Source organism: Gymnodraco acuticeps, unplaced genomic scaffold (genome assembly GCF_902827175.1).
Source record: "Gymnodraco acuticeps unplaced genomic scaffold, fGymAcu1.1, whole genome shotgun sequence".
Taxonomy (NCBI): Eukaryota; Metazoa; Chordata; class Actinopteri; order Perciformes; family Bathydraconidae; genus Gymnodraco; species Gymnodraco acuticeps.
In genome coordinates, this window is record NW_022991300.1 from 385,163 (window position 1) to 397,370 (window position 12,208).

Below are 12,208 nucleotides of genomic sequence, written 5' to 3' on the forward strand. Positions count from 1 at the left end.
ACGAATCTTGGCACAGACATTCCTCATAGAATTGTGGACATATTTCTATTTGGCTTCCATTAGCCCCACTCCCCAGAAAGTTGGCAATTTTCAAAAGTTGCGTTTTTCATGCATTTTAAGCACATTTTGACAAACTCCTCCTAGGGACACATGTTGATGGAGAAGAGACATGAAGAAGAGGACATTTTTGAGAGACATGAAGAAGAAGGGGACACATGTTGATGTAGAAGAGACATGAAGAAGAGGGACACATGTTGATGGAGAAGAGACATGAAGAAGAGGGGACACATGTTGATGGAGAAGAGACATGAAGAAGAGGGGACACATGTTGATGTAGAAGAGACATGAAGAAGAGGGGACACATGTTGATGTAGAAGAGACATGAAGAAGAGGGGACACATGTTGATGTAGAAGAGACATGAAGAAGAGGGGACACATGTTGATGTAGAAGAGACATGAAGAAGAGGGGACACATGTTATGATAGACTGTAGAAGAGACATGAAGAAGAGGGGACACATGTTGATGTAGAAGACATGAAGAGGAACATGAAGAAGAGAGGAGACACATGTTGATGAAGAAGAGACATGAAGAAGAGGGGACACATGTTGATGTAGAAGAGACATGAAGAAGAGGAGACACATGTTGATGTAGAACAGACATGAAGAAGAGGGGACACATGTTGATGTAGAAGAGACATGAAGAAGAGGAGACACATGTTGATGTAGAAGAGACATGAAGAAGAGGAGACACATGTTGATGTAGAAGAGACATGAAGAAGAGGAGACACATGTTGATGTAAAAGACATGAAGAAGAGGGGACACATGTTGATGTAGAAGAGACATGAAGAAGAGGGGACACATGTTGATGTAGAAGAGACATGAAAAATAGGTATTTGTGTTCAAAATGTAAGAAGTCAAAGTAAAAGAGGGTCGTCAGAAGAATAAGTAGTGGAGATACCAGAAACATTTATTTAAGTACAGAAACTAAGTATTTGTACATCACACTGTTCTGCTGGTATCCCTCTGCTCTGGTATTATTACCAATAAAGTACATTACCAATACTCCTGGGTTTCTCGAGTGCTGCATTTGAGTCCTTCATAAGATTGTGACAGTTACCTTGGTTGGTGATTGGCTAATGGTTACACAAGCCAAAAAATCATTGTGACATCATAAAGTGGCCAAAATCTGATCAGCTCATTTTCAGACAGGTTTTTATAGAAATGGATCAAAAAGAGAGAGAATCTTTGTTCCTGAAACGTTCAGTCTCTTTACACAGAGGGGACACATGTTGATGTAGAAGAGACATGAGGAAGAGGGGACACATGTTGATGTAGAAGAGACATGGAGAAGAGGGGACACATGTTGATGGAGAAGAGACATGAAGAAGAGGGGACACATGTTGATGTAGAAGAGACATGAAGAAGAGGGACACTGTGATGAGAAGAGACATGAGAGAGGGGACACATGTTGATGGAGAAGAGACATGAAGAAGAGGGGACACATGTTGATGAGAAGAGGACATTGAAGAACAGACGGGACACATGTTGATGGAGAAGAGACATGAAGAAGAGGGGACACATGTTGATGTAGAAGAGACATGAAGAAGAGGGGACACATGTTGATGGAGAAGAGACATGAGAAGAGGGGACACATGTTGATGGAGAAAGAGACATGAAGAAGAGGGGACACATGTTGATGTAGAGAGAACATGAAGACGAGGGGACACATTTGGATGGAGAAGAGACATGAAGAAGAGGGGACACGTGTTGATGTAGAAGAGACATGAAGAAGAGGGGACACATGTTGATGTAGAAGAGGACATGAAGAAGATGGGGACACATGTTGATGGAGAAGAGACATGAAGAAGAGGGGACACATGTTGATGGAGAAGAGACATGAAGAAGAGGGGACACATGTTGATGGAGAAGAGACATGAAGAAGAGGGGACACATGTTGATGGAGAAGAGACATGAAGAAGAGGGGACACGTGTTGATGTAGAAGAGACATGAAGAAGAGGGGACACATGTTGATGTAGAAGAGACATGAAGAAGAGGGGACACATGTTGATGGAGAAGAGACATGAAGAAGAGGGGACACATGTTGATGTAGAAGAGACATGAAGAAGAGGGGACACATGTTGATGTAGAAGAGACATGAAGAAGAGGGGACACATGTTGATGGAGAAGAGACATGAAGAAGAGGGGACACGTGTTGATGTAGAAGAGACATGAGAAGAGGGGACACATGTTGATGTAGAAGAGACATGAAGAAGAGGGGACACATGTTGATGGAGAAGAGACATGAAGAAGAGGGGACACATGTTGATGTAGAAGAGACATGAAGAAGAGGGGACACATGTTGATGGAGAAGAGACATGAAGAAGAGGGGACACATGTTGATGGAGAAGAGACATGAAGAAGAGGGGACACATGTTGATGTAGAAGAGACATGAAGAAGAGGGGACACATGTTGATGGAGAAGAGACATGAAGAAGAGGGGACACATGTTGATGGAGAAGAGACATGAAGAAGAGGGGACACATGTTGATGTAGAAGAGACATGAAGAAGAGGGGACACATGTTGATGTAGAAGAGACATGAAGAAGAGGGGACACATGTTGATGTAGAAGAGATATGAAGAAGAGGGGACACATGTTGATGTAGAAGAGACATGAAGAAGAGGGGACACATGTTGATGTAGAAGAGACATGAAGAAGAGGGGACACATGGTGATGAAGAAGAGACATGAAGAAGTGGATTTTGCATAATAGGTGACCTTTAAGTCTACAAAAGGGGCTACTTATTGCTAACTGTCCAACACAGGTGCTTTTTCAGGTACCCCCTGAAAGCCTTGTCTCGTATACCGTAGATAATCGGACTGATCGATCGTGGCAGGACCTGGATAACAATATAATAAGCAAAGAGGATGTCCGTAGAGTTCTGAGGAAACCTTTGCATCAGAACATCTCGAAGCTGCGGGGCTACATATGCCAACATGCAGAGAAGCAGCTGAAACCCATGAAGCAGGACTGTGTTCCTGGCTTTTTTAGCATGTTCGCTAGCTGTTTGAGCAGTGGAGAGAATTCGGAAGTAAGCGTAAAAGACAGTAGTCCAAACTATAACAAGCAACAATATATATGTGATATCTCTCTTCTCCAAGATGATGGGATTTGGGAAGGCAGTTTTTCTGAGGCAGAAGATCTTTGAATGAAAGAAGTCCAGTGGCACTGTGGCCAAAGTGATGAAGAGGTCAGGGAGACAAGACAACATGGTGGTCGTCCAGATCAGACCAATCAGGATCAGCGTTCTCTTGATGGTACAGATATGTGCGTGGCGTAGAGGGAAACAAATGGCGACGTAACATTCAATTGCCATGCAGGCCAGATTCAGAGGCGTGTTTTCAGTCATGATGAGAGCCATCAGGATGAAGGTGCAGCAGACAGAGGCGTTTATTTTGTAGATGGTGTAGCTGATGATGAACATGCAAAGGGAAAGAGTCACTTGGATCATGTCGTTGACCACCAGGTGAATGAAGAGGATATAGCGTGGATTCATGTAGAAGATCTGTAGGGTGGGAAGAAAAGCAAAATGGAAGACAAGGTTTGAAAAACATGGAAGTCATTTACAATGAATGCAGGTAAATATACTTAAAAGTGAAATGGGGAATTCCAAACACATCATTTTCCAGTTCTTCATTTTCATTTGAAAACTACCTGCATTGCATATCAAATACTGCAATCAGACCACTGTATGTCATTTAGAAATATTTGGCATACCCCTGACAGCTAGTTGGCATAAAAGTCTCTTTTGAGGATGACATCTTGTGGGGATGTCACTTGCTAGCTAGCTAGATACATCAATGGAAAAATAGACAATAAAATGGCCAAGAGATTATACTGTACATACTGATACAGGTTGCATGTAAAGTACAAATTGTGCAATGGTCACTTTACGATACAAAAAGAAACCTGCTTAATTAAAAGTGACGTTAAGCCAAATGAATTAAGAAAAAAGGAATGCCAGTTTATTATTTTAAGGCTGCTGCAAACAGTAGAGCTACAGTAAGAACATATCTCTTGATCAAACCAATGTGTGCTTAAAATGAATTAACTTGTCTTAGCAACTGATTCAGGTTGCATGCTGCATGTAAACTACAAATTGTGCAATGGTCACCTAAAATATTACGATACAAAAAGAACGTGCCTACAGTACGAAATATCGGTAACACTTGATTTTAAGGTACACATATTCACCATCAACTAGTTGTTAATTTACATGAATATTAGCAGTATATTGGCTCTTTATTAGTCATTATAAAACACGTATTAATGCCTTATTCTACATGACCATATTCTACCAGTATTAGGCCATTAGATAAGAGTTTTTGTCCTTAATAACCCTCTAATGGGTGCTTATTTATTGTAAGTAAGGACGTTGTTGTGTTTGAGTTTGGGTCTTAATATGCTCAACATGGGCTTAATAAGGCATTCTCTCATAATAACACCTAACAAATATGGTCTATTCTTATGTAGCAAGACATGAAACTATAAGTGTTGATTGTGTCAAAACAACAAAAAATTAGGTATTTCTAACTCAGAATATGTTCCCTATTTTAAAGTGAAGTCTAGTTCATAACCAATAAGCTAGTAGTTTGACTCTATGTTAATGAACAACTAGTTGATGGTGAATATGTGTACCTTAATCTAAAGTGTTACCGAAATATCTCTTGATCAACCAACGTGTGCTTAAAATGAATGCATTAGTCGACAGCTTCCTATAGAGTTGCTAATAACTTCCTTTAAATTTATTATTAATGGCTAAATGTCAAAGGAAACTCCACCTGGTGTTTGCAGAAGGTGTGAATGAGGCTGGCATTGATGTAGTTGATGGAGATCCCGATCATCACAACAATCAAATTCTTGGCCACAGCTTTAGAGAAGGGATCTCGATACTGAAGAACCACCGTGACGTTGGCAGATGACGCGTTCATTTCTTGAAACTGAAAAGAAAAGAACACATTTGGTAAATAAAAAATAAGGAGAGATTTACAGTAAGGATAGGCTGCTGTGGTTTTCTTATAGCCAGAAGTGGGAAGTAGTGGAGTACAAATAATTTGTTACTGTACTTAAGTACATTTTTCTGGTATCAGTACTTTACTCCCCTCCTATTTTTCTGACGACTTTTTACTTTTACTTCTTACATGTTGAACACAAATACCTGTACTTTCTACTTCTTACATGTTGAACTCAAATACCTGTACTTTCTACTTCTTACATGTTGAACTCAAATACCTGTACTTTCTACTTCTTACATGTTGAACTCAAATACCTGTACTTTCTACTTCTTACATGTTGAACTCAAATACCTGTACTTTCTACTTCTTACATGTTGAACACAAATACCTGTACTTTCTACTTCTTACATGTTGAACTCAAATACCTGTACTTTCTACTTCTTACATGTTGAACTCAAATACCTGTACTTTCTACTTCTTACATGTTGAACTCAAATACCTGTACTTTCTACTTCTCACATTTTCCAAACAGCTGGTTCCTTTAGTCTGAATGTGTGTCTGATGGCGTGATCATTATTCTTTAGAGTCATTGCGTGCCTATTGATTTGAACACGATCCGTGTATCCATCATTTCCTGGTCTTCTCTAAAGAAGAGCGACCAATGTAAAAGTTGTCATGTTGCCGTTGTTCAGCATGGAAACATTCATTAGCTAATCAATCAATCAATCAATGTTTATTTATATAGCCCAATATCACAAATGTTACATTTGTCTCAGTGGTCTTCACAGTGTGTACAGAATATCAGTATGACAATACGATACCCTCTGTCCTTAGACCCTCACATCGTACAAGGAAAAACTTCCGAAGAAAACCCATAGTTTAAAGGGAACATGGGAGAAACCTCAGGGAGAGCAACAGAGGAGGGATCCCTCTCCCAGGACGGACAGACGTGCAATAGATGCCGTGTGTAAATTGAAAAGATAATACATTTGCAACATAGGTAGTCCAAATGTTTGGAAATGCATGTGTGTATAATAGGAAGATGAATCCACGAGGATATCCATCCAGGGCCTATGATCCAGGACCACTGCCACGACTCAAGATCCAGGGCTTGCGATCCAGGACACAGGACCGCAGGATCATCCATGTCTCCGGATCCCGGCGTATATAGACACCAAAAACAAAGACATTTGGGGAAGCTGGGTTAATCGGAACATGAGAGTACACAGGTAGAGACAGAGAGAAGGAAGAAGTAAGATGTCCCCCGACAAACTAAGCCTATATCAGCAAAACTAGGGGCTGAATCTAATCAGCCCTAACTATAAGCTTTATCAAAAAGGAAGGTCTTAAGCGCACTCTTAAAAACGGATAGGGTGTCTGCCGCCCGAACACAAACTGGAAGCTGATTCCACAAATGTGGAGCTTGATAAGAAAAGGCTCTGGCTCCCATTGTACTTTTAGAGACTCTAGGAACAACCAACAACCCTGCATTCTTGGAACGCAAAGCCCTAGTAGGACAGTAGGGTATAATGAGTTCTTTAAGTTAAGATGGCGCCTGCCCATTAAGGGCTTTGTAGGCGAGAAGAAGAATTTTAAATTATATCCTGTGTTCTATAGGGAGCCAGTGTAAGGCAGCCAGAACAGGAGTAATGTGGTCCCTTTTCCTAACTCTGGTTAGTACACGAGCTGCAGCATTTTGAATCAGCTGAAGCGACTTGACTGACTTCTTGGTACACCCTGATAATAAAGAGTTACAATAATCCAGCCTTGAAGTAACAAATGCATGGACTAGTTTCTCTGCATCGTTTTGAGGCAAGATATGCCTGATTTTTGCAATGTTACGTAGATGGAAGTAGGCGGTCCTTGAAATTGATTTTATGTGGGCGTTAAAGGATAAATCCTGATCAAATATAACACCAAGATTCCTTACAGTCTCACTGGAGGCCAAATTAATGCCATCCATAGTTAGTATATCTTTAGATAATTTGTTTCGTAGATTAGTCGGGCCAAGTACAATAACTTTTGGTCGTGTTTAACATCAAAAAGTTTAAGGTCATCCACGTTTTTAAGTCCTTAAGGCAGTCTTGAATTTTATTTAGATGATTAATTTCATCAGGCTTGATTGATAAATATAGTTGAGTATCATCCGTATAACAATGAAAGTTTACAGAATGATTCCTTATAATATTGCCTAACGGAAGCATATATAATGTGAACAAAATAGGTCCGAGCACTGAGCCCTGTGGCACTCCATGGCTAACTTTGGTTTGCGTGGAAGATTAATCGTTACCACGTACAAACTGAGAGCGTTCAGATAGATAGGACCTAAACCAGCCTAAAGCAGTTCCCTGTATGCCAACTAAGTGCTCTAGTCTTTGCAATAGGATATCATGGTCGATAGTATCAAATGCAGCACTGAGATCGAGCAAGACAAGAATAGAGACAAGTCCCTTGTCTGAGGCTATTAGAATGTAATTTGTGACTTTAACCAGAGCTGTCTCTGTGCTATGATGTGTTCTAAAGCCAGACTGAAAATCTTCAAATAAATCATTGTTTTTTAAGTAATCACACAACTGTTTTGCGACCGCTTTCTCAAGAATTTTTGAGAGGAACGGAAGATTGGAAATAGGTCTATAGTTGGCTAAAACCTCTGGATCGAGGTTGTGCTTTTTAAGAAGCGGTTTTATCACTGCTACTTTGAATGATTGTGGAACATAGCCTGATAATAAAGACATATTCATAATATTTAATAAAGAAGTGCTAATTAATGGAAAAACTTCCTTCAACAGCTTAGTTGGAATCGGGTCTAACATACACGTTGATGGTTTAGAAGAGAGAATCATTTAATTTAATTGTTCAAGGTTTATGGCTGAGAAGCATTCTAGTTTACTATCTAGTGCAATATTAGAACTTACGTTTCCGGGAGCTGTTGATAACACTATACTGGTCAAAGGCAAGAGGTCATTAATTTTGTTTCTAAGAGTAACAATTTTATCGTTAAAAAAGCACATAAAATCATTACTACTGAGTGCTATGGGAATAGAAGGCTCAATCGAGCTGTGGCTCTCTGTCAGCCTGGCTACAGTGCTGAAAAGAAATCTTGCATTATTCTTATTCTCATCTATTAATGAAGAGTAGTAGGCTGCTCTCGCTTTACGCAGTGCTTTCTTATATTCATTGAGAGTAATATGCCAAATTAAACGAGATTCTTCAAGTTTATTAGAACGCCATATCCTTTCAAGTTGTCTCGACTTTTGCTTTATTTTGCGGGTTTCGGCATTATGCCATGGAGCTAATCTATGTTGTTTTATTTTCTTCTTTTTCAAAGGAGCAACAGAGTCTAATTTTATTCGCAGCGCATCTGTAGCACTATCAACAACATGATCAATTTGGGGTGGTGTACATTTTGTATAAGTTTCCTCCCCTACATGCAGACATGCTATCGAGTTAAGTATTGGTGGAATCTCTTCCTTACATTTGGCTATAGCAAGGTCGAGAGTGTGATTATAGCAGTGGGTTGGTTTATTTACACTCTGACAGAAACCAACAGAATCTAATATAGAGTTAAATGCAACAGTAAGGCTATTTTTTATCATCGTCAACATGAATATTAAAGTCACCTACGATAATTACTTTATCTGTTTTAAGAACCAAAGTTGATAAAAACTCAGAGAATTCTGATAATAATTCTGAATAAGGACCTGGTGCACGGTACACTGTAACAAATAAGATTTGCTGCAAAGTTTTCCAGGTCGGATGCGTAATAATGACATTATTGATCTATTAATATAAAGGGAGGTCAGGTACTCTTTAAAACAGCTGCTAGTTATGGGTACTTTTTACTGAAGTACATTTCAAAGCCCAAACTTCTTTACTTTTACTTGAGTAAAGAAGTTTAGTCAGTACTTCTACTTTTACCAGAGTATTTTTAAGCATATCTGTACTTCTACTTGAGTAAAGGATGTGTGTACTTTTGCCATCTCAACATATTGCCTGTACTGATAACACCTCTCAGTCAAGGAGGCAGATTACTGATATTTGGAACACCTAAGCATGTTATAGTAAAGATTTACTTTTAAGAGTGAAAAATTTGAAAAATACAATAAAAATAAACACAAACCATACAAAATATTGTAAATGGTTAGCATTTGTATCAAAGTCACTTTTATTGTCTATCCTCTACGTGAGTGATACAGACAGGGAGATCGAAATGCTGTTGCTCACCGTCCCAAATATTAAAAATAAAAATATACAGTATGTGTATATACTGTATATACACGTATATAAAATAAACACTTATTAAGAGGGATACATAAAAATGCACAACAGTAATACAAAATATAAACTTCTAAACCTAGTTTTAAGCCCTTAGAGGGTTCCAAGGTTCTCTTTGTTATAATATAGTGCAATATAAATACATTTATACTATTTATGTCTAGTTCTCGAAGCAAATCATAATGTCGTTTTCTAATCATTATTCATTTATACTTCTACGCCAGAAGCTTGGATAAAATACTTGAATCTGGTGTGAACACTAAAGTGATGACAGATAGTTATTTAGAATGTATTTAATGTATGTATGAAGCAACCAGACAATAATGGACATTCAGAACTGATGTTGTTGGGAGCTACTTTTTCTCACAAATAATCCTGAATAAAGCCAGTCAATAATAACGACAGGGAGAAAAAGATTCTAATTTATCAACGTCAAAAAATAAATATACAAACATTAAATATAACTCTTGTTGCAAGCATTGAAATGTATAAACATGAAAGTATAATAATGAGGAATTTGTCACAGTATGTACACTTTAAAAACCTTTACAAATGTTGAAGATGAGTACAAAATCCAATAGGCTAGGAGCAGTACATTAATTATCAATAAAAGGACCAGTTCCTTTCCAATCTTCTGATTGATTTACTTATTAACTAAAATAACTTGGCACAAAGACTGATACTATATGACAGGACAAAACATGTATTTACTGCAACTAATTGTACATTTCACTTATAATTGCTTCATTTAAATGTGAATGAGTTGATACAACATTAATAGCCATAGCTGAAACCTCTAAAATCATACAATCAAGCATTAATTGGAAAGATTCATAAACATAAACCCCTTCTTCTCTCTTTCAATCATGAAAACATGCATTCTGTCGCCTCGTCGACATGAGATGTGCCACAAAAAGTCCCATTAATTTGTTTTCATTGAATCATAAAACGTTTAGTATCACTGCTCTATTACATTACCTATTATTTATAATGAATGTTTCTAGGATAAGCTGAAATATGATGTCTTTCAAACCATCAATGATTCAGTTTGTATAAGCTTCACAATGAACAACCCTAAACAAGTGAAAAAGACGTTAAAATCATGTTTGTTTAAGTGAAGCTACACGTTTGTATTCTGAATACAGCTGTGAAAAGAGAATGAAAGGCAGCTGGCACTAACCTGAGGTGATGCTTGTAGAGCTGGACACCAACAATATGGCAACTGGAAATCTCAAACTTTATATGTTGCCTTGTATTTGGGGCGTATTTTGGAGATGACGTATTTTTTGTTAAACTGCTAATTAAACAAACTGCTACGATTTCACTGCCAGCTACGGTGTAGTCTGTTGGTCTAAATTGGACTTCACAATCACTTTACTATCCAAATGTGTATGTGGTATTCAGATGTGGGAAGTAGTGGAGTACAAATACTTTGGTACTGTACTTAAGTAAATTTGTCTGGTATCAGTACTTTACTCCACTACTTATTTTTCTGACGACTTGTTACTTTTACTTCTTACATGTTGAACTCAAATACCTGTACTTTCTACTTCTCACATGTTGAACTCAAATACTTGTACTCAAATACCTGTACTTTCTACTTCTCACATGTTGAACTCAAATACTTGTACTTTCTACTTTCTACTACATTTTCCAAACAGCTGGTTCCTTTAGTCTGAATGTGTGTTTGATGCGTGATCATTATTCTTTAGAGTTATTGCGTGCCTATTGATTTGAACACGATCCGTGTATCCATCATTTCCTGGTCTTCTCTAAAGAAGAGGGACCAATGGAAACGTTGTCATGTTGCCGTTGTTCAGCATGGAAACATTCATTAGCTAACAATGACATTATTGTTCTATTAATATAAAGGGAGGTCAGGTACTCTTTAAAACAGCTGGTAGTTATGGGTACTTTTTACTTAAAGGGGACCTATCATGCAAAATGCACTTGTGTACGTCTTTTATACATGAATATGTGTCCCTGGTGTGTCAGGGAACTCACACAGTGTCAGAAAATACAACCCTCTCTCTTTTCCTCCGTACCCAAATCTCTAAAAACGGGGATACAACGGAGCTGATACAGATTTCCATCTGCTGTGACGTCATAGCGGGGGCGGACCCACAGAAAGTTGCTATCAGAAACAATGCCTGACGTGTTTTGGACGTAATCTTGTCTTTGTTTACATTAGCAAGCCTCGCTAACACTCAGAGCTAACCTGTGCTGGAGAGCACATGTGTTTAAAAAGCAGGAAATACAAATGTGATAAACCTGCAAGAGAAAAAGCTTTTGAGCTCCATACTATTTCAGAAATAATCCTTGACGTGGTTTAAACAGGATGGCGTTTTAACACAACAGAATTTAGCTTTATCTCCGGTAGAATTCTGATCAGGCATTAGCTCCGCCTCCTCTTCTCTTTTTTTTTCAAGCTAAGGACCCAAGATCCGCGTTTCTCTAACAGGGCTGCAAAAGAGGGGTTTGAGCAGTATGAGGCATGGCTACAATGGGTGATCTGTTTGGTATTTTGAAAACAAAACTTCACCGACATGTTTTGTAAAAAAATGGCCCTACAATATATTTTTCAAATATAGCATGATAGGTCCCCTTTAAGTACATTTCGAAGCCCATACTTCTTTACTTTTACTTGAGTAAAGAAGTTTAGTCACTACTTCTACTTGACCTTTAGTGTATAAATGAAGTCTAAAAAGGGGCTACTTATTGCTAACTGTCCAACACAGGTGCTTTTTCAGGTACCCCCTGAAAGTCCTGTCTCGTATACCGTAGATAATCGGACTGATCGATCGTGGCAGGACCTGAACAACAATATAATAAGCAAAGAGGATGTCCGTAGAGTTCTGAGGAAACCTTTGCATCAGAACATCTAGAAGCTGCGGGGCTACATATGCCAACATGCAGA

General features: G+C 38.5%; 1 protein-coding gene across 1 annotated transcript; it reads right to left on the reverse strand.

Moving 5' to 3' along the window:
- Window positions 1-2,727: 2,727 nt before the first annotated feature.
- On the reverse strand, window positions 2,728-4,992 carry LOC117562398 (odorant receptor 131-2-like). The gene is made up of 2 exons (XM_034240232.1): window positions 4,843-4,992; window positions 2,728-3,566 (listed from the first exon to the last, which is right to left on the reverse strand). Exons 1-2 carry the CDS (start codon window positions 4,990-4,992, stop codon window positions 2,799-2,801), a joined length of 918 nt encoding a protein of 305 aa, XP_034096123.1. The 3' UTR covers window positions 2,728-2,798.
- Window positions 4,993-12,208: the final 7,216 nt, after the last annotated feature.